The sequence below is a fragment of the Paramisgurnus dabryanus genome, chromosome 4 (genome assembly GCF_030506205.2).
Source record: "Paramisgurnus dabryanus chromosome 4, PD_genome_1.1, whole genome shotgun sequence".
In the NCBI taxonomy this organism is placed as follows: Eukaryota; Metazoa; Chordata; class Actinopteri; order Cypriniformes; family Cobitidae; genus Paramisgurnus; species Paramisgurnus dabryanus.
Window position 1 is genome coordinate 45091165 of NC_133340.1, and position 26742 is coordinate 45117906.

General features: G+C 39.0%; 2 protein-coding genes across 4 annotated transcripts in view; both read left to right on the forward strand.

Moving 5' to 3' along the window:
- The first annotated feature begins 15260 nt into the window (after positions 1-15260).
- Positions 15261-22306, forward strand: gucy1a1 (guanylate cyclase 1 soluble subunit alpha 1). Its single transcript, XM_065254792.2, has 8 exons — positions 15261-15776; positions 15904-15962; positions 16290-16378; positions 16466-17160; positions 18420-18905; positions 19832-19975; positions 20595-20749; positions 21345-22306. Exons 1-8 carry the CDS (start codon positions 15549-15551, stop codon positions 21520-21522), a joined length of 2034 nt encoding a protein of 677 aa, XP_065110864.1. The 5' UTR covers positions 15261-15548; the 3' UTR covers positions 21523-22306.
- Positions 22307-22887: 581 nt separating this feature from the next.
- Positions 22888-26742, forward strand: part of gucy1b1 (guanylate cyclase 1 soluble subunit beta 1) — a 44243-nt gene continuing 40388 nt past the window's right edge. For all 3 annotated transcript variants that reach the window (XM_073814416.1, XM_065254793.1, XM_073814417.1), the window contains exons 1-3: positions 22888-23038; positions 23373-23446; positions 24295-24395. In XM_073814416.1, coding sequence (XP_073670517.1) covers positions 23036-23038; positions 23373-23446; positions 24295-24395 — 178 coding nt within the window. In that variant the 5' untranslated portion in view covers positions 22888-23035. The remainder of the gene's footprint in view (positions 23039-23372; positions 23447-24294; positions 24396-26742) is intronic.

The following is a 26742-nucleotide window of genomic DNA, read 5'->3' on the forward strand; positions in this document are numbered from 1 at the left end:
CTACACTCGTGCTGCATCATTCGAGCTTCAAGCGCCAAAGCTACCGGTTGTCAGGAATAGCGGATGGATGAACCCAATAGCAGACGATGTCGGGGAAAACAGAAAACACTTTATTTTGACAAAACAAAGGCCCACGTGGGGGCAAACAGTAATGTATAACAGACACAAAAACACTAGACTAGACCGAAGACTTGACAAAACACTTGACTAGATACCTGACTGGAATACACACAACTTGGAACATGAACAATACAAAATGAACCTGCACAGAAACAAAGACAAGAGAACATTATATAAGAGAACCTAAACAAGATAACGAGGAGGGAACAGGTGATGGGAATAAGTAATAATTAACAATAAGCAGGCGGACGAGGGAGCGGGGACAAATGACAAGACACCGGAGGCGCATGCCAAACACAAAAACACGGCATGAACCTCCACACAAGGCCAGGGACTGCCAGAACTCTGCCACCATGACAAAATACAAATATAACAAGACTTCAAGGCAGAGTCCTGACAGTAGCCCTCCCTCAAAGGACGCCACCTGGCGTCCAAAAAGGGAACACACAAGACAAGACAACATGACAGAAAACAGCATGACCAGACAATGAACATCAGACTATAAAAATAACAAAAGGTGCAAAAACAAGATAAATACAGACACACAAAAGTCCATGACATTAATCAAACTAGACAGTCCAAGGGGGCTTGGGTAATGGTGGCTGCAGCTGATGCACAAAGGGCACTGGCTGCAGCTGATGAGCGGGCTCGGTGGGCGGCGCGGACTGCGCGGGCGGCGCGGGATGCGCGGGCTCCGGCTGCGCGGGATGCGCGGAATGCGCGGGCTCCGGCTGCGCGGGATGCGCGGAATGCGCGGGCTCCGGCTGCGCGGGATGCGCGGAATGCGCGGGCTCCGGCTGCGCGGGATGCGCGGAATGCGCGGGCTCCGGCTGCGCGGGATGCGCGGAATGCGCGGGCTCCGGCTGCGCGGGCTCCGCGGAATGCGCGGGCTCCGGCTGCGCGGGCTCCGGCTGCGCGGGATGCGCGGGCTCCGGCTGCGCGGGATGCGCGGGATGCGCGGGCTCCGGCTGCGCGGGATGCGCGGGATGCGCGGGCTCCGGTTGCGCGGGCTCGGCCATCTTGTGAGCAGATGTAAACATTACCGCGGCCAAGCCGATGATCGGACCGAACGAGACCGCCAGCTCTTCCAGATCCGGATCAGAGTCAACGGCGGCCCTCCACAGCTCGGAAAATATCCGGTCACGACCCCTCCTGGTCAGCCAGTCCGGTACGGGGCGTACCACAACAGGTAGTAGAAGCCCCACTAGAGGTGATGCGACGGACCCCGACACCGTCGCTGGGTTCAGTGTTGGCAGGTTCATTCTGTCAGGAATAGCGGATGGATGAACCCAATAGCAGACGATGTCGGGGAAAACAGAAAACACTTTATTTTGACAAAACAAAGGCCCACGTGGGGGCAAACAGTAATGTATAACAGACACAAAAACACTAGACTAGACCGAAGACTTGACAAAACACTTGACTAGATACCTGACTGGAATACACACAACTTGGAACATGAACAATACAAAATGAACCTGCACAGAAACAAAGACAAGAGAACATTATATAAGAGAACCTAAACAAGATAACGAGGAGGGAACAGGTGATGGGAATAAGTAATAATTAACAATAAGCAGGCGGACGAGGGAGCGGGGACAAATGACAAGACACCGGAGGCGCATGCCAAACACAAAAACACGGCATGAACCTCCACACAAGGCCAGGGACTGCCAGAACTCTGCCACCATGACAAAATACAAATATAACAAGACTTCAAGGCAGAGTCCTGACACCGGTAAGTGTGTGAGGAAGAAAGCATTCTTATATTAACAGTTTTATGCACAAAATATGGGACACGTTGTTACACATAACGATTCAGGGACATTGTTTTCCATGGCAATCCCATATTAACCTGAAGAGTTGCAAACTTGTAACAGTGTAGTATATGTAGTTTAAATAGACTGCTCATAAAATAATAAAGCACAAACAATAATATAATTGCTAACTACAGTAGTAAGCTTTTTTGTTTGCGTTTTTTGTAATGGCTGTTAAATAAGTATAATGTGTTATACTGGAGTGCTGGAGTAGATTGGGAAGAAATCTGATGGTTCAGTATTTTACTTGCCCAGTCTGAATTTTCACTGACATCACAAAAAAGTAAAATATAAAATACAAATAAAATAGGCCTAATCTATATTTGTTGTTTCTGACATGTGTAACCCTAATAAATTTGAAACCTAAGATTAAAGGTGCCATATGATGTGTTGTCATAATATGTTAAATTGTTGACAATTACATAGAAGGTATGTTGCTTTATTAAGTGCAAAAATTATCCAGAAACGTTTTTACATGTCAATTTACAACCCTAGAATTTGTCATTTGAATGAAATGGTCTATTTTTGCCCTATTTGAAAGGTTCATGAATAATAATGTTGAGCTCTGCTCTGATTGCTCTGCTCTGAGGCTCATGCCAGAAGCTCACATTAGTAAACAGACCTTATATTTTGAGCCCTTATCAGACAAAAATACATTTTGAGTAACAACTAATCAGCTAAACGCTAGCATATGATAAAGCATTTGTTGGCATGTAGCGTTAACTCAGCAGTCACAACTTTGTTTTTAGCATTTTAACAAATTTGTAATTAATGTGTAATTTAATGTTTTCAAAACATGCACATTGTGTAATGGCTTCCTTTCCTGCTCTATAAACCTAGACTACTAAGGAGACCATGGTGTCTGTGTGAACAACTGATTATTTTGTAGACATCTTTTGAAAATTAAACAATTGCGTGAGTTTGAGGAAGATAAAATGTATTAACTTTTTTAATAATTTTTTAAAAAGGAAGTCAGAATTGCGTTAATATATATACTTTTTTATACATAATTACGAGAAGTGCCCTTTATTTCACTTGAGCCCCTGCCCCTCAAAATGTCTGTGCACGTCCCTGTCAGTGGCATTGTCAGTACTTAACAGAGAGAGTTGGCTGGGAGTGGGGAGCATGGAAGCGATCGCAGAGGATAAGCTGGGGGGAGAGAGCGTGCGCAGGTTCGCCGGAACGTGGCCAGTGGGGGATCGTATGGAGTGACTGGGAGTTAGGTCTAGCTCGAGAGTAATGAGGAAGTGATCAGATGTGTGTAGTGGGGTGACCTGGGTGTGGTAAGTGGAACAGCAGCGTGTGTAGATAAGATCTAAAAGGTTACCAGACCTGTGTGTTGGTGAAGTAGGGACTCGCTTGAGGTCAAACGACGCAGTCAGGGTGTTGAAGTCAGCTGCCTGTGGTTTCTCCAGGTGGATGTCACAGAGTACCACTAAAGGAGTACCATCCTCTGGGAATGAAGACAGAAGTACATCCAACTCCTCCAAGAAGTGTCCAAGTTGACCTGGGGGGCGATAAATAACTTCAAAATGGATTTTAGTAGGGTGGATGATAGTAACAACGTGCGACTCGAAGGAGGTGCTGTCACATGAGGGGGTCTGCTGTTGGAATTTCGAGTCCTTTGGAATGAGCAGACCAGTTTCTCCACCCCTTCCTGTTGTGCGAGGACTGTGTGAGAAAGTGTAGTTGTTGGAGAGGGCAGCCGGAGTAGCAGTGTCCTCTGGTTTAATCCATGTCTCAGTAAGTGCTAAAACAGAAAGGCCAGAATGTGAAGCAATGGCAGTAATGAAATCTGCTTTGTTGACAGCAGATTGGCAGTACCATAAGCCAATGGGAAAAGTGAGTGAGGCAATAGTGGAAGGAGGGAAAGTGCGGAGGTTGTTAATATTTTGCCCGCGGCGACGTGATACAACAGATTTACGAGTAGTAAGGAGAGTAGAGATTTGAAAACACATAGTAAAAATATGAGAATAGGAAATGTAAAGAGAGAAAGAAAAGAGTGCTAAATAGATAAATATAAATGGTTAGTACAAAAAGTATAATACTCAAGTGCCCTGTCCGTGTCCCTGCTCGGTGGAGTCGCGCAGGTAGAGTCGAAGGTCTTTACACTCTTCGGTCTTCACACGACGAGGGCTGCACGCGACTGCTGCCGGGGTGGACTGACTGCTTTGATAAATGGTGCAAATGTGGGCTGAAACTCAGCAGGCCACGCCCGATAACAATCAACAACAAGTTCATAGTCGAAACTACTACTGTATTTACTGTAATACACTAACGCACGCAAGGACACACGAGAGAAACGCGAATTGCAGCACGTGAGATAAACAAGAGAGCGTTTCTAAGCAACGACACTGCGCTAAAACTTCACAAGTCTTAAATCAAATGCACTTACACGTTTCTGTAGACTCCTGTAGATAACTGCTTCACTTACGATATGAAAAATGCTAACGTTAGCGTAATTCTCGCCGTTGTTTAAAATAGGCTACACACGAATGTTTGCTGGCTGCCAACAAAATAAATCGGCCTGTCTTCTAAAAATAAATGTGTGTCAAATTTATTTTTGTTCATATCTTTAATATTGATTGAATAAGGTCAAAGACTGAAATTATAATGAAATGAATGGCTAAAATCAGACTTTGATGCTCATTATCTCAGAATTTGATTTTGAAACTGTAGTATGGTTCCCTTTCGAGGAACTCGAGCTGCGTCGCCATAGCAACGCTTTGGGGAACGCCTCGGCGGGACTAATCTGAAGCACGTGTAAAACATAAACAATGATGAGATAATTGTATACTGACCGTGATGCCGTGCGGACCAGGGGTATAAGAAGGCATCCCACACAAACACACTCGCTTTTAGTGCCTCAGCAAGTGACTACGTGTATGTTTGCATAAATCTGAAGTATGTTTAAGAAGTTCAAGTATGTGTATCTCCCTGTCAGCGCGATATCACAGACAAGGATACACATCTTTATGTGTCTTCGAGCGCAGCACGCACAGTTGGCTTTTGAGGAAACTGGCTGTGTGCACTGTGAGCATTCCCGTGCACGTGTTGCGCTCCAGCTTCGCGCTTAAAGAAGGATATCTCAGGCTTGCGCCCTCACGGATCCGATCCCGCTTCTGTCGAGGCAGAGCGGTGACTGCACTCGTGCATGCAGGCGGTGGTATCCCCGCCTACACCCGCGACATCTGTCTCTCGCTCTCTAGGAAGCTTGGGTTCGCGGCTGCGATCCCGCTTCTTAGCGGCGGTTGCACTCGTGGGAGTCGCCATATGATTTTGTGCAGGCGGCGGTATCTCCGCCTGCACGTTAAGTCCCTCTCTCTCACTCGCCGGATCGGGAAGGCGCCCTGCGTGAGAGCCATATATTTTCAGCTGTCTATCTCCGGAGAGATAGATCATCTTCATAGTCCGCCTACTGTTTAAGGCTAAACGTGCAGTTTCCACGTGAAGCCTCCTCTTTTTACAGTATGGAGGTATTATATATACATACGTTTTTACACCTGTATGTGTAGGCTATGTATGTGTGTCTGCCTGTCACAGCCTGCATGAGCTGTTTGTCATTGTTTGATTCATTGTTAGTCAAACAGTGATTTTGTGTCTACAGACGCACTCCCCACAGGTTGGAGTACAGTATGGAAAGCCGAGAGGGACAAAATCACTACATTATTGATTTTGGAATAATGGCATTGTGGTCTCTGGACAAACTGTGCTCGTTGACGACAGTTTAGATCACAGGCCACTTGAATATGGCAGATGCCCTTTATGGCAACACCCATTGCTGGGGAGTTGAGTCTCCAGCCAGATGTGGTGAATCACATGTGGAAAGAATCTGGACGCGCAGAGGTGGATCTGTTTGCGTCTCAGGACCGCACACACTGCCCAATGTGGCTTTCTTTTTTCCCCAATCACTCTGCCACAGAAGTTCTGGAGGAAGCTTGCCAGAGATGTGGCCTGTCGGTTTGGCCTCTGAGGGGGCCAGGCTCGTAGGCTCAGGTCTCCCAACTGAGGTTGTGAAGACCATACTTTACTCCTGACAAACCCAGTTAACTGCCCTGTTTATGTGGTGATGAGGTTTCTGTAGGAGCAATTCTCTGCTGGCTTAACTCCTTCCACTCTTAAGGTTTAGGTGGCAGCAGTCTCTGCCTACCATACTCCTTTGGAAGGATGTCATGCTCCCAACTGAGGTTGTGGAGACCATATGATTACTCCAGAGCTCCCCCAGGAGCTTAGGCACTAAGTGGAGAAACATCACCTCATGGTGTTCAGCTCACCTGACAGACCCAGTCAACTGCCCTGTTTATGTGGTACTGAGGTTTCTGCAGGAGCAATTCTCTGCTGGCTTACTTCCTTCCACTCTTAAGGCTTAGGTGGCAGCAGTTTCTGCCTACCATACGTCTTTTGGAAGGATGTCATGCTCCGAACTGAGGTTGTGGAGACCATATCATTACTCCACCATTAAGGTATAGGTGGCAGCAGTTTCTGCCTACCATACACTTCTGGACTCTCTGAAGGCAGTCTACATACCACGCCACCTGAATGTGGCAGATGACCCTTCGAGACAACAGACATCTCCGATAGGAGTAGAGACTTCATCTAGATGTGGTGAACCACATCTGGAAAAGGTTTGGACGCGCAGAGGTAGATCTGTTTGCATCCCAGGACACCACACTTTGCCCACTGTGGTTTTCCATGGTACAGACATGGCCGAGGCTACATCTGTATGCCTTCCCCCCTGGTTGTGTTTGTCCTTCCACGGGGAAACTTTATTCCCTTAAGTGGAAAATGTTCACCTCTTGGTGTTCAGCTCATCTGACAGACCCAGTTTACTGCCCTGTCGACATAGTTCTGAGGTTTCTGCAGGAGCGTTTCTCTGATGAGTTTACTCCTTCCACCATTAATGTTTAACGGCAGCAGTTACTGCCTACCATACTCTTGTGGAAGGCTCATCAGTGGGTAGACACCCATAAGTGGCTCGCTTTCTTTGTGGCACTCGCAGGTTGCAACCTGTTAGCCGCACTAGGGTGCCTACTTGGGACCTAGCGGTCGTGCTGGAAGGGCTCTCGTTGGCTCCGTTCGAGCCACTTGAGACTTCGGCAGATAGGTTTCTTGCCTTTAAGACTGTGTTCCTTCTGCTATTACCTCTCTAAAGCAAGTGGGGGACCTTCAGGCCCTGTCAGTTTCCCCTGCAGGTCTGAGTTTGCACCAGGGAAGGCTAAGGCTTTTCTATACCCAAAGCCAGGATATGTTCCCAAGGTGCTGAACTATGTGCAGAGGCCCATTGTTCTGCAGGCCCTTTGTCCTCCCCCCTTCAGGAGCGCGGACCAGGAAAAACTGAATTTGGTGTGTCCTGTGTGAGCACTGGATACATATGTTTACAGGACTGCTCAGTGGAGGAGTCCGAGCAGTTATTTGTGTGCTTTGGTTCACCCAGAAAAGGCAGACTTTGAGCAGATGGATAGTGGATGCTATCTCACTGGCTTATGAACATCAGGGTATACCCTCACCCGTCGCTGTGAGTGCCCACTCTACTCGGGGTATGGCTGCCACTAGGCCTTAGGGTCAGGCGTTTCGCTCCAGGACGTATGTGATGCGGCCGGTTGGTCTTTACCGCTCACCTTCGTCAGATTTATAATTTAGACCTAGACCCCTCTTTAGGGTCCCAGGTTCTTTGCCTTGACTGTGTTCAGTTATACACGCTACAGGCATTTGGTAGTATGGAAGCGTAGGCATCTCGTTCCCCAAAGCATTGCTATGTCGACGCAGCTCGAGTTCCTCGAAAGGGAATGTCTCAGGTTACGTATGTAACCCTGGTTCCCTGAGAAGGGAACGAGATGCTGCGTCTCCATGCCATACTCCCTGCAGGCACTTCCTTCGGCACTTGTAGCGAGTGTGTTTGTGTGGGATGCCTTCTTATACCCCTGGTCCGCACGGCATCACGGTCAGTATACAATTATCTCATCATTGTTTATGTTTTACACGTGCTTCAGATTAGTCACGCCAAGGCATTCCCCAAAGCGTTGCTATGGCGACGCAGCGTCTCGTTCCCTTCTCAGGGAACCAGGGTTACATGCGTAACCTGAGACGTTATTACTGACCGGGTCACATATAAAACACATTTTTGTTATAATTGTGCTGCTTTTTCTCACATATTTAGACATTTGTATCCATTTATAATTTAACTAATGTTAGAAAAGCGCTGGATGAATGAATACAGTGTGGATACCTGTCTATTATAGACAGATATAGAAACAATATCCACAGAACAAACTTCAAATGTTCATTTGTAGCAGAGATGTATGTGTTGCTTGTGTAAAAATATAATTAATCAAACTCAAATATTTTCGGAACAAAACAAAAAAGCGTTAGGTTGTGCCCCCTACCCTTACCCTTATATCTGAGGAATTTCTTAGCTTAAGGACTTTCATGCAACTGGGCACTTATGTTAGAGTATGTATCAGACGAAGATACGGAATTTGAGGAATAATCAATTGTTTGGAGATTGTTGATGGACATTTCTGAGTGGTAAGTGTGTTTTCTTCAGTATGGACCTGCAAAACGTAACTGTAACGTCAATAGTAGAACAATTCAGCCTAAATGCTAACATAGCATTAACTAACATACAGTATAGTGCTAACTCAGCAGGTAACAACTTTGTTTTGAGTATAACAACATTGTACTTAATTGAATGTGTCATTTAATGTTGGGGTCAGTGTTATGTTGAGATTGGCCTGTTTTCCAGCGATGTTTTGCATGCACAAGGTTTACATAAGAATGGGGAAACAATCACGTTTGAGGCTCATGATTACCATTTAGAGAGATTGTATTATTCATCTATGCCTAGATAAATATAGTTTTACAATGAACAGCACCTTTAAATTAGTCTGACCTCTGGAGTAATGTAACAATCCCTCATGTAACAGCAACTTTTTTCTGCTTCTGAGTATTTACAGAATCTATTTACTAAAACAACCCATATTACTTTTATATGTTTAGGCCTAAGTGTTTTTCTGCCCCCCTATTGCTCCTTATGACCATATGGTACCTCACAGTTCACTGGACAAACATTCCTTGTATTTGTGCTACTAGAGACAGCTGTGTCCACATATAGATATAGACCATCATGTTTTTTTCTCCTGATGTGTAGCCTTAGATCTCAGGTTGCTATTTGGATGTGTAGTTGCACTGTCCATGTGGTTCCTTTTGCCCTTCTCCTCCAAGTAAACAGAGAGCCAATGCTCCCATCTTAAAAGGTCTGGTCACGGGCTAAGCGCTGTGGGAAATCTAAGATTGTTTATCATGGTTACCTTTTAAGTGCAGGGGCTGGCAGTCATGGGTCATTGTTGTAAACACATGACGTGGAGTGTTTAACATGGTGAAATGAAGCTGTGATAAATCCCTCTTTTATTTGTGTAAACATGCCATGGCACAGTAACAAAAGCAAAGTTATCCTGTAGAAAAGATTCTTTGCTTGCAGCTGATGTGTAGCATACTGTAAATGTTTTGAGACTCACAAATCCTTAGATGCTGCAATTTTAATAACTGTGGCTGATTTGTAGGGGGGAATTGTGTGGTAATCTGTGGCTAGTTGCAAAAAACAGACTTCTAAAAAGTTAGTTATGTTTTTTTTTAAGATTAATTATAACTGTTAGAATGGATGTGTTAAAAACAAATGGGTTGTCCCAGAATACACCCATTTCTGTGTTATTATTGAAACAACACATTTTGTGTTACTTTTAGCACAACATAACACAAAAAGATGTGTAAAAAAATTATTAGTAATTTTGCAACTTTTTAGTATGTCTTGCCCGAAAAGTTTTGCCAAAAAACGTAAAGGGTTTTGCAGCGAAAGACAAAGTCAGATTTGTTAAAAAAATTACTGAAGTGTCAGTTAAAAGTTGAAAATAAGGCATTTCAGTGACCTTTAATTAAAGTAAAATAACTGAACCTAAGCATAAGAGCCTAATAAAAAATGTTAATCTACAAAAAACAGGCTATATGACCTTAGAGGGTTTTGCATCTGAACTCCTCAAATTATTCAAATGAATATGCAATGGCCATATTTGGAGCTTTTTAAAAACAAATGAAAAAATTTAGTTTATTTTTTATTAAAAATGTAGTTTAAATTTGCATTGTGTAACTTTTTGAAGGATCTTTTTGAATATAGGCTAATATACATACCATATTTCCCAGACTAAAATTCGCTCCGGAGTATAAGTTGCATCAGTCAAAAATGCGTCATGAAGACAAAAAAACATATATAAGTCGCACTGGACTATAAGTCAAATTTATTTAGAAAATTATGTCACAAAATCCAAGCCCAAGAACAGACATTTAATCTGGAAAGGCAAGTTATTCAACTAAACAAACGCTTACAGAACAGCAGGCTGAATAGGTGTCTGTAACATTACATTAACAGTTATTTTCACAATACACATAGCATACAGAACATACCTGGGAGGCTGAATAGGCTAAATAACATAACGAGCCAAATCAAGTTCATCACGCTCCCGAAGTCATTCCATTTCACTGAATCCATTGAATTACATAAATACAGGAGCAGCATATAGTCGACTCTCACAGCTGTAGACGGTAATGTGTTCTCCTGGTTCTGTTCTCTAGCGTTTAACTCTTTAAGTGCAAAGTTGTTATTTTTTCAAAAATTCAGATTTTGACATTTTTTATTTCTCACAATGTATAATGTTCAATTCAAGAATGTCCACATGTAAATGTAATGATAGGAATGCTCAGATTGTTTTTTGCCACAAGATTTTGTTAAGAAGGTCTTAAAGACTCTAGTAAAGCAGAAAGAGCCATTCCAGTCCCCCTTCTCAACTCTCTCAATAATTTAAGCTTTTAAATGTGCTTGTGGTGTTTTCACTTGAGGATGCTCCAGAGGACCATCTCCTGCCTTGGTCACTGCCAAGTGTCCTCAAGTTATCTATGAATAAGAGATTTGAGCATCTTAATTCATTTTCTTTGTATTTAGCGCTTTTTGTGTTGATTGGAGGTGATTGTTTGGTATAAATGAAAAAACTATTTTAGGTTTTGAAAAAAAAAACACAACTAGGAAAAAGAAGGGTCAGTTTCTCCCAGTGTGCAATCTTTAATTATCACCAACAATACAGCTAAAAATGATAAGATTTATCACAGTGGTGCTGTAATGAACTGAGCTTTTAGGGGCCAGTCTACAACACTAATTAAAGACATCCCCCTGCAAAAATGATTGCGGAAAGTAACTCATAAACCGAATAAAAATCCTTTGAGTGAAATTTTGAATGCGTAGGTATGATAGGTGATTTAACCTTTGAGCTTTTAAAGATGATATTTTCCACATGGCAGTGTTTATTAAATTCGTATAGGTAGAGAGACAAATAAGTAATATATTTTCGCCTGAAAAATAATATTTTTGGTCCCTTATTGGTTAAACATTTTTCTTGTGGATTGTGTGTTGCTATGGTATTGAGCTATGACATTCTAGTCACACACATATACACACACACTCCCAGTGCTGCTTGAAACCATTACTGCGTTCATAAATGCGTGACAATATTACATAATGATTTGGGCTCTCTCTACCCGGATATTGAAGAGGCTAACCTCCTGAGTGGAAGTCTGTAAATAGGAGTTTTGCACACTGTCAATAAAATTCTTTAATGTACTTAAGCCCTTAGATTGATTCTATACGTTAGAATCTAATTTGGCAGCGAAATATTGACACAAAAATGTCAAACTACAATATTAAAAATTAAGGTGCTTCACAATGATGCAGAAGAGACATTTCTGGCTGTGTCTTCCATAAAAACCTTTTAACATCTGAAGAATCTTTCTGTTTCACAAAAGGTTCTTTGTAGTGAAAAAGGTTCTTTAGATAATGTAAATGTAAGAAAAAAAAAGATTCTTTAAAGAACCTGAAAGGTTATTTGTGGAACAAAATTAAAAAGGTTCTTCTATGATATCACTGTAAAAAAGCCCCTTTACTTTTATAAGAGTGTAGCATGTTGCGTTTTCTGTTTTTTATTATTTACTCACTCGAATAAAAGCATACAAAATACAGTTTAATTTTGTTTCATGCTGTCACAAATCCTGTGATCTTGAATGAAAAAATACATGAACTTTATTAATTTGGGGTATCATTCAGGACTCAGGGAGCTTCACGTTTAATACTGTTTTCTATGGTTTTATCGGCTCTAATTTCCAGCATCTATTTAGCATGTGTCCTACTGCCCATGTATCATGTAATTTATGTTTAAGAAGATAAAAACAGGTGCAAGGCACTGTTGAAACATTCCTCTTTAAAATATGGAGCATTAGACAGTTCAATTCCTTAAGTGTCATTGACAAACAAAAAGCATACAGTGCACACGGGCACCTGCTCAAACATAATGCTCTTATTTGTCTGTTGATCATGTCGCAGCCCCAGTGCTGGTTTCATTAGGTTTGTTCCTTCTGCCATCTCAGAGGAATGAGTCACACTTTTTTGGACATGCTGCATCGCTACGGAAGCCGCACAGCAAATCAGCTGCCTCCCTGAGGGATTAGACCCTTGCAAACTTCATAATCAATTCCATCTTTCTATTAAATTAGGCACAGATTGAGCAGTGACTCTGGTTTTGCATATGTCTCCCAGCACCCATGGAATTTGAATTATTCATGCCTGGCACCAATGGGAAACACAAGAAACTCAAACTAAACATGACGTATAAGTTAATTAACAGATGGCGAGATTAAATGAGTCACGCTTGTAACAGACGAGGAGATGATGTATTTTTAATTTATTTAGTGACAAATTGTGGTAAATTGTTTGTATGTGTGGCAATGCCCTTTGTAATGAGCACATTATTAAATACACCCCGAGATCTCCATATGAGATGCAGGCAGCTGCACTAAAATTCATTAATAAGAAAGGTTCTAATAAAATTAAATATAATGACACATAATAAAACCAATTGCTATTCAGACGGAAAGCAAAGCATCACCAATGCTTTTATAAATAGACATTTAATAGCCGGGAAACAAAAACGAATTTCAGGCCAAATTGTAATAGTTTTAAAAGCAATAGATGTTATTAGGGTGCTGTTTTAGCATTAGACTTAGCATTTTCTGGTGAATGCATGGACAGAAAGGGGAGGGGATAAGACAGAGATGATTAGCATAGCTGGCGCTGTAAGTTTTTAAAGTATGTGGGCACAGACAGACATCTAAGAACCAAGAACTACAGCAGAAGGCAAATGAGGATGAACCCAGTAAACTAGGAAACTCTCTGTGTTAGATGTAGTTCTTGGGTTCTTTGTTGGCAGTTTTATGACAGAGTTGCTGATAAGCATCAAACCTCTCATGCTCACATTTTACTAGTGATCAAACAGTCTAGAAAACATAACGCAGACAGATGAAGCATACTGGCATTAGGTCTTAAACATTGTGCTGTGTGTGGGACAGAACAACAGTCTGTTCAATAAATTGGACAATCATTCCACAACCTGTATTTTCTGGAATTGCTTGTTTACTGGATGATAGTTTGGATAAGGCTATGTTGACTTAACGATTGCTTCTAAGACATGAACCATAAAATCTATTGGAATGACTAGTTTTCGCTCTACTGAAATTAAATTATATCTACCCTGTCTATTAATGTAAATCAGATGAATGATTCTGTAAAGATCTGCACTCCACAGCAGCTGCCCACATGGTTCCTCTGGTTTGTTAATCACTGAGCTCTCATGCAGCTGATTAAGCCACATAGGCTGATATGGTTTGAAGGTCTACAACTTTTGATAATTTGCTAACATGGCATTCTTCATTTTGAGTCAGTTTATCATGTATGCATCAGTTCTCCTTGCATAATATATGCATGCTATTTGAATTTGTTGATCAATTTTAAATTAGAATACATTGTCAGAAATAATGGTCAAATATGAAGCCTGTCACTATACCCTTTCAAAAAGCACCTTAAGAGTTCAGTGATAATACATCTGAAATATTGGTACCAAAGAGAGCTTATTAGGACCTCAAAGATACATATTAGTATTTTAAAGGTACATATTGGTACCAATTGTATAAATATCTGTACCTAATGGTACATATTAGTACCTTTGAAAGGATACATATTTTAACTATTTTTTAACTTATCAATTCAGACTCACGTGTTTCTCTTAAAATTACTTATGAAAATAAAAATATACATACATTTAATGGCATAGACAGTTTAAGTAGAGGGTTATAAAATTAATGTGGAATCTTGAAACATCTGAGTAGGATAGAGTTCAGATCTGTTTTCATGAAATAACCTGTGAGATAACTATTGTATGTGATATTTAGAGTTTAAAAAACAACCCAATTTCTAACTTTTTATATACAATTTCACAAAACCCCACAATACAGTGACATGATGTTCGGAACAAGTCATTGATCATTTTTTTGTTTGATCAGAGCTCAGCACGGAACAAAATAATTGACTATAAGTGATCTCAATTTTGAATGCTATTGATCTGTTTTGCACTACCTAAATTCTCATCACTATGTGTTTGCGGGACGGCAAAGCAATCTTCAAAAGGAGTACAACAATACCTTCATCTTTAATAAATAATACATATCAGCAACTAAACAGCCATTGAGCCTTAACAAAAGCCAAACACTGTCATTTAGTTATTACAAGCAAATTTGCTTGTTTTATTTCTTTTATATTATTTTTCTCAAATAATCACTGATGTCACACCCAGTATCATGAAAGCACGTATTTTGTGTAGCCCGGTGTATTTCAATTTGATGTTCACAATTAGCCTTCCATCTCTGACTGTCTATTTGGGTACCAGGACATAACTGTGATTAAAAATAAAGGAAACCTGCAATTCATTGAGACTCTTATGTAACTGTCTGTTTGCGCCTTTAGGCTAATGATGAGCTCACATGGAAAGTAATGTGTGATAGCCTATATCTGGGTGTCCAAAAGACGGTTCGCTCACGAGATGTTAAGGGACAGATGAATGTGCAAAATGTTGAGAGCGTTTTCATATGAGCATCAATCGGAGTTCGAAAGAAATAAGGCGGGATGCTGCATAAGTATTCAATGGTAAGAGGGATAAAATACAGTATGTACCATCTGAATATTTCCCAGACGTCTACGAAAACATGTCAAATCATCTGACATATGAACGGGCAGACTCTGTTTACCAGGTGTCCAGTCATTTCATCCAACCAATTTATCAAGCGTCCTCTGGATGATGCGCACAGTACACCGCATTTCCAAGACATAGGCTCTCTGTCTAAAAGAAAATAACGCATCTCCAGACAGCATTATGCATCTCTGTCTGCCAGTGCATCTATTGGTTAGCTGGAAGCTCCACTCACTCCTGTGATTGGCCACTCTTAATAATTCCTGGCTTCTCATTTGCTCTCTTAATTTACTATGAATATTGCATGCTGGCGGAATAGGTGCTGATAAGTTTGAAATAGCTTAGGTCTCGGTAAGACGTGTATGCGCGGGTAAATTATTTATTCTGGACTGATATCACGAATGCCTTCACCTGCAAGCGGATAATTATGAAGGATAGAAGTGGATATCCACAATGTAGATATTTCTGATACGTGTTTGGAGAGGACAATACGCAAATAATGTTTTGTGCTAAACTGAAGGATCTTAAGATTGCGGGCGAATGTCCCTTTTCCATGGTCGTGGGAAATGAGGAACCCGTCTTTGAAGAAAGCAATGCAGTCACTGTTGTGCCGATATCCAGAGCGGTGCAGGGGAACATCACAAACATACCCAAACGCAAAACAAGCCGAAGCAAAGTTAATCTGCATTCACTGGGCGAGAGCATCCGAAAACTGGTGTGCCCGGAGGTAAATTAATGTCTGATGCAAGATATTTTGCAGAAACAGTAAAAATGTTATTTTTGTGGTTTAAATGCATATGCAAATTGCTCACAAATTAAACCTTGTAATTAATAGGTTCAATGTTTTCTTTTAGTTCGAGAAATTACGAAATGCAATGGTCAGAGTAACGAAGGAGCAGTCCGACGAGAATTGGTAAGATATTATTTTTTTATTAGGCTAGCCTATGTTGGATATAATAAGATAGGCTATTAACAATTATTTAATAGCCGTTTTACGCAGTTATTTCACTATTTTATATTTTCGGGCACTTTTTTGCATGCAACTCAAAAGAATCAGCACAGTCATCCGTTACAGTTATATATGAAACATATTTGCATTTTATCATTGTTTCTTAATTTGTTTCAAATATAGATTTAGCTCAATTATATTTATTATTTTATTATGTTAAACTGTTGATGTTCAACATTGTAAGGTTTTCATTCAACATATTAAAATATTTCTTCCATTATGTGTCCAAAGCCCTGTAGCATGCAGCACTGATGTAGCTCAGACACTGGAGAAATCTGAACAATTATCAGAAGTCATGAGAAACTACTCCCTTAAAACAGGTAATTAGTGGATGTGCCTAAAAAAATCTATATAGGTTTTGCAGCCTTAATTGTAAATTAATTGTACTTTTCACAATTTATTTTTAGGTATCCACATGGACACACTCAAGATTTCTTTAGGTACGGAGGTGTTTCGGGACTGTTATGAAGAAGATGGTCATATTCTCAGAGTAGTGGGGGGAGCTCTCCATGATTTTCTCAACAGTTTCAATGTTCTTTTGAAGCAGAGCACTCCGCCCACTACTGAAGTACAGCGCTACATCCACCAAGCCTCCATCCTCTGCCTAGACAAAGATCCAGAACTCCTGACTGTCTATTACTTCAATCCCCTTCCCACCACAGAACTTTTCTTCCCGGGTATTATCCAAGCGGCAGCAAGTTTTCTCTACAGCACACGTGTTGAAGTCAGAATGGATGTTGGGATTAAAGACAGTGGTGCTTTACAGGCAAATCACCAGCCCCATTTGCTGTACTCCGTGGTGGTCAGAGATGGCAGAAGCCTCACACCAAGCCCCATGAGGACACATTCATCTGGAGACATCCCACTCTCCCTACTCTACTCCACCTTTCCCTTCCACATACTCCTGGATCAGGAAATGGGAATGATGCAGATTGGAGATGGGTTGAGAAGGAGACTCGGGCGTTGCAGAGATGGTCAGAGGAGACCTGTCTTCGATGAGCACTTTATCATTGTTTCACCCGAAATACGAGCCAGCTTCCAGGATATTTTAACCATGCTTAACACCCAGTTTATGTTACGTGTGAGACAGCAACCTGGAAAGGTATACTGTTCTCTCTTTCTTTCTCTGTATCTAAAAGCTGATGCTAACAATGTGTAGACTGTTATGTGTGAAACTGCTTACCTGGACATTTTCAAAACATCAAGCTTATTGCTTTTCTAGGGCACAGGGTGTAGAAAGACATTTGCAGCTTTAAATGCATTCATATGCTGTGCTGCTGTGATTAGATTTGTTTTGAAATGTGAACTTTATGCAGGTCATGTTATCACACTGCCATCAAAGAGAAAAGCTAATGAAAGATTGGCTTAGGGTTTATGTTGATTGGACAATTAATAAGCTCAACATGACTCAACCAGTCAGTGGAGAATAATTAACAAGATTTTTCTCTCAGGTATGCTCATGCTGTTATGAGAGTTTTGAGGTTTTTCTTAAGGCAGAGTTTCTTGGATAGCAGTAGATCAGTATAATAAGGCCAACGCAATAAAGCACTGCAACACACGGATGATGAAATGAACATGGCTCCAAATGTCAAGACGAGTTTAAGGTTTGCCCTTCGAAGCCTCTAATGAGATCTTCCCTGGGAACGAAATAGCCCAGCAACTACTGTGATACCTCATATTCAGATTAAAAAAAGATATGTGTACATTAATAATAAAGAGATATTATTAGGAGTTGAATCTAAAAAGTAGTAATGCCTTATTAAATATATTCTTCTACGTATGCCCTAATGTCAGATTTCAGCAAAACAAAAACTGTGTTAATCTGATGATCTTTACTGCACTATAATTAAGTATCAACATTTCTCTTATAAATGACTGCATAAGCTGTTGCTTGATAATCAGCTGGAAAATAGAGGAAAGGAGAAAAGGGTAAAACCCTGGATTGTAAGAATGACACATTCATTTTCTATACTGTATGTGCACTAAATGTCAACTCTTTCTACGCCTTAGATTTCTTTCTTTATCAAAATATGTAAGGATCATTTAGTTACAATAAAACATTGAAAATTTTCATTGCACACAAATGCATTTCAGAAGTAAGTTTTTGTAGTAGGTATAGGTTAGGAAGACTTCACACATTATGAAATGTAGTAGTATGCATGTGTTGTAAAAGCTTGTTTTTTATACAAGATTCTGTTAATATACTGTAGGTATTTGCAAATCAAATACAAACAAAAACACAAGCAAATGTCAGATTCATAGGATAAGTAACAAAATTCCACATTTTTAACAGGCAAATACAATTTTTTTTAATCTAAAACTCATAGTGTTGCCCTCATTCTCTCAACCTTTTTCTTTTAGCATATGGACCTGAAAGGGCAGATGATCTTTATGTCAGAGATAAGTGCACTCCTTTTCCTCGGCTCTCCGTGTGTGGATAAGCTAGAAGAGTTGACAGGCCGGGGGCTCTACCTCTCTGACATTCCCATCCACAATGCACTGCGAGATGTCGTTTTGGTTGGGGAGCAGACCAAGGCACAGGATGGTCTAAAGAAACGTCTAGGCAAAGCCAAAGCTGCCCTGGAACAGGCACACCAGGCCCTGGAAGAGGAAAAAAGGCGGACGGTAGAGCTGCTCTTCACAATATTTCCAGGGAACGTCGCTCAGCGTCTCTGGCAGGGTCTTCCTGTGCAGGCGAAGAAGTTTGATCACGTTACAGTGCTCTTCTCAGATATTGTGGGCTTCACTGCGATCTGCTCACGATGCACGCCCATGCAGGTGGTAAACATGCTTAGTGAGCTCTACACTAGATTTGATCATTACTGTGGAGAACTGGATGTGTATAAGGTAGGTAAAAAACGGTAAAGATAATGTTACTGTTTTGAAATAGTAAAAACTTTATCTTCTTTTTTAATATTTTAGCTCCAAACTAGCCAAAAAATGGTGGATGAAAATCTGTTTGTTTACTGACCGATTGGAAAATCTGTTCCTTCAACTTTATCTCGGCCCTAAGTGTTTTCCATGGATAATCATTCACCCAAAATATTTGTTATATAAATATAACAAAATTATAATTAATATAATAATTTCAGACAAGCAGACTCATAAACTGCTGGGAGGTTAGGTTACACGTAATCTGTATTTATATAAAGCAGAATTTCCCATACGCAGCTGAGATGGATCTCTTGTAAAAGACCAAGTCCAAGTTTAGTTTAGTGTCTGGCTTTGCTTACATTTTTACAGACAGCTATATCCTAAAATAGATCCACCTCGTCTTCTCCTTACATTTCTCAGCTGGTTCTTGATGGGTGCCTCAAACATCTCCATACAGGATTGTCAATTACAGGAAATAATGTCTCTCAAACTGTCAAGATGTACAATGTTTGTAACGTAAACTTAGTTTGTCATGGCTGGTTTCAAAATAGCTTACATTTAACATTGAATCTTTGGCATTCACTTTAGGGTTGGCAAGAATTATATCAAATGGTGTGTTATTCTACTTTAGTGTGCATTAGTAGGCTTATAAGCATAATTAATTAATGATTATTAAATATTTCATGTTCTGTGTATATTAAGTGAACTTCTAATTTCATTCTAATTAAATTGTTGTTTCATTACACAACAGTTTTGTTTGGTTTTAGCTGACACATGAACAAAAATGGCACATGAGAGTTTATGGCAGCTCAGCACTATTAACCTTGAATATGTGTGTTATGAAATATTTAGCACTCTGCTCCTGTAACCTTTCATACATCCTCATTTGCGCACTCAAGGTGGAAACCATCGGCGACGCGTACTGTGTAGCTGGAGGGTTGCACAAGGAGAGTCCGACCCACGCTGTCCAGATTGCTCTAATGTCTCTAAAGATGATGGAACTGTCTGATGAGGTCACGACTCCCATGGGGGAGGTCATCAAGGTCAGTGCTTGAATGTCAAAAAATACAACACTACATCTTACTGTACATCATTATTTTAATAAGGTTTCTCTCATCATTAAAAATTTACTAAATTACAGATATGAAACATAAATATGTTGTTTGCTGGTAATTTATTTAAATAAAATACATACTTATTTACACATGGTGTTTATGACTAAAAAAATTCACACACAACTTGCAATCCCAATTTTTTGAAATTGATACATAATTAGATATAAAGTATTTATCAATTTCAAATATATAGATAAAATCAAAATATAACACGTTTCAAAGTTTTCATAACATGTCTCTCTTGAATTATAATTCTTGTTTTCTTCTTTATAGCTATTTGTTTTTAATTATTTTTATAGTTATTTTTTTATTTTTGTTTTTGTACTTTGAGGTTAAATATTTTTGTAAAAAAAAATGAATCGATATATGAATTAGTTTAGTGTAAGCATTATTACACTGTACTGTGCTAGTTTGAGAACTGCTTAAAATTATTATTTGTAGACAAAGAATTAAACACACAAATAGAAATTTTATATATGGCTTGAAATGCGATTGAAAAAGCAAGTTTAACTGAAACAGTTTTTTGTACTCTTGGTTTTATTTCTAGATGCGTATTGGGATTCACTCAGGCTCAGTTCTGGCTGGTGTGGTTGGTGTTAAAATGCCCCGCTACTGCCTTTTTGGCAACAATGTTACGTTAGCAAATAAGTTTGAGTCCTGTAGCCTGCCCAGAATGATAAACATCAGTCCCACCACATACAGGTATAAACTGATGTGCATGTCCTTGACATTTATTCTGTTGACTAAACATGTTGGCATGTTTATTTAACTTGGTGGTTATTATAAATAATAATAATACTTAAAATGACAATGTTTTGATTTTATCAACACATACAGCATAGACAATGATTTCATTATTGTACAATGCAACTACTGTAGATGGATTATTTAACATTAGCAAATAACATGGTAAAACTTTACCCCAAATTCAAGTGACAATGGTTTAATAAAAAAGAGAGAAATCAATCCATAAAACGACATGAATAAATGCGCTGTATTAAGTGAACGGGAAGGACTGACATATCATATGGAATTTTTGATATATATCATTAATTTTTACACTGCGTGCTATTTAACACAGAAATTAGATGTGTTGTCCTTAACTAGACACAAGATGTGTTTTTTTAACACATTCGTTTTAAGAGTGTACTTTTTATGTAGGTATAAAACAGTTAATCACAATAAAAAAGACTGCAGCTGGGTTTTCATAGATTCCTGCTGATTTAATACTAGCAGTTACAGTATATCTGCATGGGCTTTAGCTTAGGGTCAATTTTTTACATCTCTTGCATTCCAGATTGTTAAAAGATTGTCCAGAGTTCACCCTTATCCCCCGGACTAGAGAGGATCTTCCACCCAACTTTCCAGCTGACATTCCTGGTGTTTGTTACTTCCTCCAGGCTCGTGATCAAAAAAAAGTTCTGTTTCCAGAGGCTGTGCAACAGAGGAAGCTCAGCCTAGTGGATGAAGCATAATTAATCTGACTAAATGCTGGAAACAGTGAGCTAATGCTGATTGACACTTTGTGTATCTTTTAGTTGAGCCAGAGGTAGATTTAAATCCAAGTGTTGAATGTTTCCAAAAACATCTATCAAATGATGCTCATTAAATGTTTTATGAGTACAGGTAGTTGACAGTAGCATTAAATCTGGTAAATGTAAGATTTGAAATGAATTAACATCTTTCATTTCTGTAAGAATTATGTGTAACTTCCTAACTGTAAACCAAAAATCTAAAAAGCTGAGAATGTTCAAGTTTGTATCCATACTGATTGATGATTTTGTTAAATTCTAGTCAAGAAAGTGATTTGTAGTCTGTACGGACAATATGTTCTATTTCAATAGTCTAAATAGAGCACTTATATAGGGGTAATTTCATTGATATTGTAGTAGTGGAAGAAAAGCACACAGGCTAATAGCTTTACATCAGCGAAGACTGACCACAATCATCCTTGAAGTGAACATTTATCATTGTGACTTTTTGTATTGTAATAGATAATATTGACTGTAATAAACATGCTTTATTCAAGGTTTTAAAATGTCCATGTTTTTAATGAAATGTGGTCTTTCCATAAAGGGTAAAGAGAAACCACAAAAACAAAGACACATAAAGGTAACATAACGGTTACTGTACTCTAAATTCTGCAGACTCTTAAAAAGTTAATTGTAATATTTTTATTGTAAACAAGAGGCCTGTGAATGAATAAAATTATATCCAGTCATAATCACCAGAGTCATCATCACTGCACGCTTTCATATTTATTATTATGTTCACCTATCCAACAGCAGGCCACTGGAAAGTGTAACAAACAAAATGTGTTGTTGTTGTTGTTAAAATCAACATATAAATACTTTGTCAATGTCTACAATATATATTTGGGTTTATTTGATCTTTTTTCATTGTTTTGAAAAAATTGAATATGAATATGAATTAAAATATGAATTCCATAAATCAGAAGAAAAATTATCCTGATTTAATATGATTTTTTTAAACTTGTGATTTATAAACAAATGTGGGCTTTTTAATAACTTATAAATAAGAATACTTATAATTATGCTTACATATAAACATTATATACTGACAGGATGTGAGTATGTAATTACCTAATCTTACTAGCTATATAGCTTCGTCGGAGCATACTAATACGGTCATGCCGACGTTGCTTGGTAACCTTCCTGTAGCGGCAAATTGCCTAATAAATATTTGTAACCGCGCCTTCAACCATATCAGGATTTGTTGCTGAACTAACGTCTGCCTTGCAGCCAATCAGATCCTTCCTCTGGACGAATGTCAGATTACGTAATTAATATTTATGAGTCATTGCATTCCTGCGCTCTCGTTGGCTAGATCCTCTGTCAATAACATCGAGCTTGTCTAAGGAATGGTGGTCCACTCGTAACAGCTGTGCGGTGCATCCATCCATGCTGGTGTTCTGGTGTTTATTATTTTAATCTATCGAAAACAGGGATTTGGTGGATCTGTCGAAACATGGTATGTAGCAAAAATATGACTACGTTATTTACATGCTTTATATTTGTTCCCTGGTTAGTGTTCCCGTATATATTTGCTCTGTAGTTTACGGTGGCATCGCCTAGGTAAATACTTATAATACAAATAGTAATTATTACGGTATGGTTAGTTCATATGTCATTTCATTTTATAGATATAAAATTACTGAATTTACTATTTTGAGGTTACATTTATCAGAGGCGCACAGCTGATTTTTTTTATTTGCGCATTAACATCACTTATTTGACTGATGGCATGTAAAATAACGTTACATGTTCATAAGGCTGATGATTGCATATATGTTTATGTTATGTAGTACGGATTTGTCAACCACGCACTTGAACTTCTGGTGCTGAGAAATTATGGACCTGACGTATGGGAAGACATTAAGTGAGTTCCACGTGATCTTCATAGACAATCTTTTATTTTATTTCAAAACGTGTGTGTTCACATCAGATATGTGTAAGCAGATCTTTGTATAAATGCGTGTCTGCATGTGATTGATAATTGTATAAGCGAAAGTGTTCTCAAAATTAATCAGCCAAGGGTAGGCTACAGTACAGAACAGTACATGACATATTGTATTTATTTTATTCTGAAATAAAAAAAGAGTTGCAGTAAGTTACACTGATAGTGATGTTTATACTGCTCAGTTGCTCTTTTCCCAAATTCAAACCGTGGGACATCACAGCAAAACTTGGGAGGGGGGTTAAGGTCACATGGGTACAACTTTTTCCTTTAGCACAAAGAGTTCAGCTTTATTTAACTTTCTTGATCTCTCTGACATTACTTTTAAGAGCAGTCTTTTCATGTCACAACTGTGCTTAATGTAAACAAGTTTTAGAGCCTGTTTAAGCTCAAGTTGTTACTCTCACTCAATGTTTTGCCAATGTTATAGTAGTTATACTCAAAGTAATTGCTGCATTATTTTATAAGTTCAGTATTATCACAAGGTTAGCAATGTTCTCACTGTACCAGATGTGATTGATGACATTTGCGTATTTATAGATAGTATTTTACATGTGTTTTGCCATTTTGGGGTTGACTTGTTCCTGTATTGTTTTTGGTAAGATTGTTTGTGTATTAGTATTTTGATTCCTAATAGTATTATGTGTGAAACAAATGTTTTCTTTTTCATTTTGTACAGATAATGTAAAATAAATATTAGTTAATATGATAAGGCATTATGAAACTTTTTGATCCTCTAGTAGATCTTAAAAAAATTAATATTTTTTCAGGAAAGAAGCTCAGCTTGATGTAGAAGGACAGTTTCTCGTCAGATTTATATATGAAGATGCCAAAACATACGACCTTGTGGCTGCTGCAAGCAAGGTTCTAAGTAAGAATGAGTTGTTTTTTTGTTTTTTTTGGAGGGGCGGGCTCACAACACTGTATAAACACATAGAAAACTGAAATTAACCACTTATGTTACATGTAATATAAAAATACCCACACACAGACATAAACTGTAATAGTTATCTTATTGTAGACTCTCAAGCATTTGATTATTTAAATCCAAATGCTGACTTTTTGGCTAGGTACTTTACAAAAGAGTGTCGCAGGGATTTTGTAGGCTAACCCAGAAGTTAGCAGGATACCGGGTTCCTCACAAAAAAGCCCAATCATTTTTCCATATGCTGAGTCCCAATTCGCATACTATCCGTCCTAAATAGTATTCGAAACTAGAATTAGTACGTCCCAAATCGTAGTATGTGTAAATGAGTATCCCAAAGATACCCGGATGGTCTACTATTTCCGGTTAGAATTCGAATTGCAGATCAATCCATACTCTAATGGCTAATATTGCCCACAACCCATTGCGTGCGGGAGGGAGGAGCTTAACCACACTGACCCTCTTGCTTATTTGTAGTAATACTGTGGCTGTACAAATGTTAACTTTATTAGTCCAACGAAAGAAACATGGTTACTACACTTTTACTATAGTAAAAGCATGGTTCATTTTCATCTGGGTATTTTTGAGTTATATACATAAGTATAAAATGCGTTAAACAATAGTTATACTATAAACTTTTAATATTTTGACTTTAAAATACGTAGCTTTCGTTACACACATTGACATGAACGTCAGAACCAGCCTCCCAAACGACCTGCATTTGGGTCTAATGACGCTCTACTTCACTCCTCAACTTGGTAGAACACATTGTAAAATGTATTGTGAAAAAAAACAATAAGAAAAAAATGGAATAGTAAATAAAATTATATTGGACATAAGTTATAAGAATGAATGAAATATTGTTAACAGTCGTGGTGTGCGTATCTAGGCAACCACGTTTTCGTTCACGTTGCATGACGTCATCAAAGTACGTCCCAGAACTTGCATACTCTTTTGCTACACACTCAAAAGTATGTACGTTTTCCTCACAAAAACAGTACATACTTTTAGGTCGTAGTATAAGTAGGCGAATTGGGACTCAGCACTAGATTTTGGATTATCACAAAAATAAGCTCTGTGATTAAAAAAAAAGTTTATGACACTTTACACGTTTTGTTGTACAACAAGTTAGTCTATACAGATTAACTCAACTTGAATTTTGAAATCAAACATAACTGCATTTACACTTTAAAATTAATACAATTTGTATTCATCTGTGAAGATTAACTTGTTGGACAAAATGCAGACTGATCTCATGGAAAGTCGTGTAATAGTCATGAAGTATTTTATTAATTTATCCGTGTCCATATCACAAAATTCAGCTTTTTTCATGCCTTGAGCATGAATGTCTTTTTCGTGTAACTCGCACAAATTTCTATAAATAGTTTTTTGTGTCTGTTGCACGACTTTCGTTTAGTTTTCTCATTGTTTTTTCCTATTTTCTTAATATTGTAACTTGGGGTTGGGGTTAGAATCACTTTCTGTTACATTTTTAAAGGTGCCCTTCCGCTGTCGTTTTTATTGCTTTATACTGTTGTCTGAGGTCTACTCATGACGTGTGCATGGTTTTTACATCCAAAAACATCAAAAGCAATAAGTAATAGGCCATTTTGTACCCTGATTTTGAGGCTGGTTAGAGAAATGATCCGTTTTAATGGGCGGGCTGCATTGACGACTTGGAAGTAAACGCCCACTGCTATGATTGGATAACAGTTTTGCGTTCAAACTAACTTTCAATTTAATCTCATGTGTAATCAGTTTAATGTTAAGTAAGTGTCTTAAGACACAGTGTCTTTCTTACACACGCATATTTTATCATAAACCCTTTTGACACACACACGCGTGTCTTTTATCGTAAACCCACGCACAAAAACACACACACACACACAAACACACACACACACACACACACACACACACACACACACACACACACACGTGTCTTTTATCGTAAACCTACGCACAAAAAAACACACACAAACACACACACACAAGCGTCTTTTACATAAACCCTTCGACGCGCGTGTAACGAACGCACAAACACACACATGTGTCTTTTATTACATTCGATGCGTGTGCATCTTGAATTCGCGTGAATCGCGTCCCTCTGAAGAGAAATCCTGGCCGCAACTGATAACACATAGTACTAAAGTGTTTACTCACACAAACACGCGTGTCTTTTATCATAAACCCTTTCAAAGTGTGTGCAGCATGAATTCGCGTCCCTCGCAAGAGAAAACACCGGCCGCCACAGTGACACATATTTTACTAAAGTGTTTTACTCAAACAAACA

Coding starts and splice junctions, on each gene's coding strand:
- gucy1a1 (XM_065254792.2), top strand. CDS start 15,549: ATGTTTTGTGCTAAACTGAAGGATCTTAAGATTGCGGGCGAATGTCCC. Junction 15,963..16,289: donor GAGCAGTCCGACGAGAATTG/GTAAGATATTAT, acceptor ATGTGTCCAAAG/CCCTGTAGCATGCAGCACTG. Junction 16,379..16,465: donor AAACTACTCCCTTAAAACAG/GTAATTAGTGGA, acceptor ATTTATTTTTAG/GTATCCACATGGACACACTC.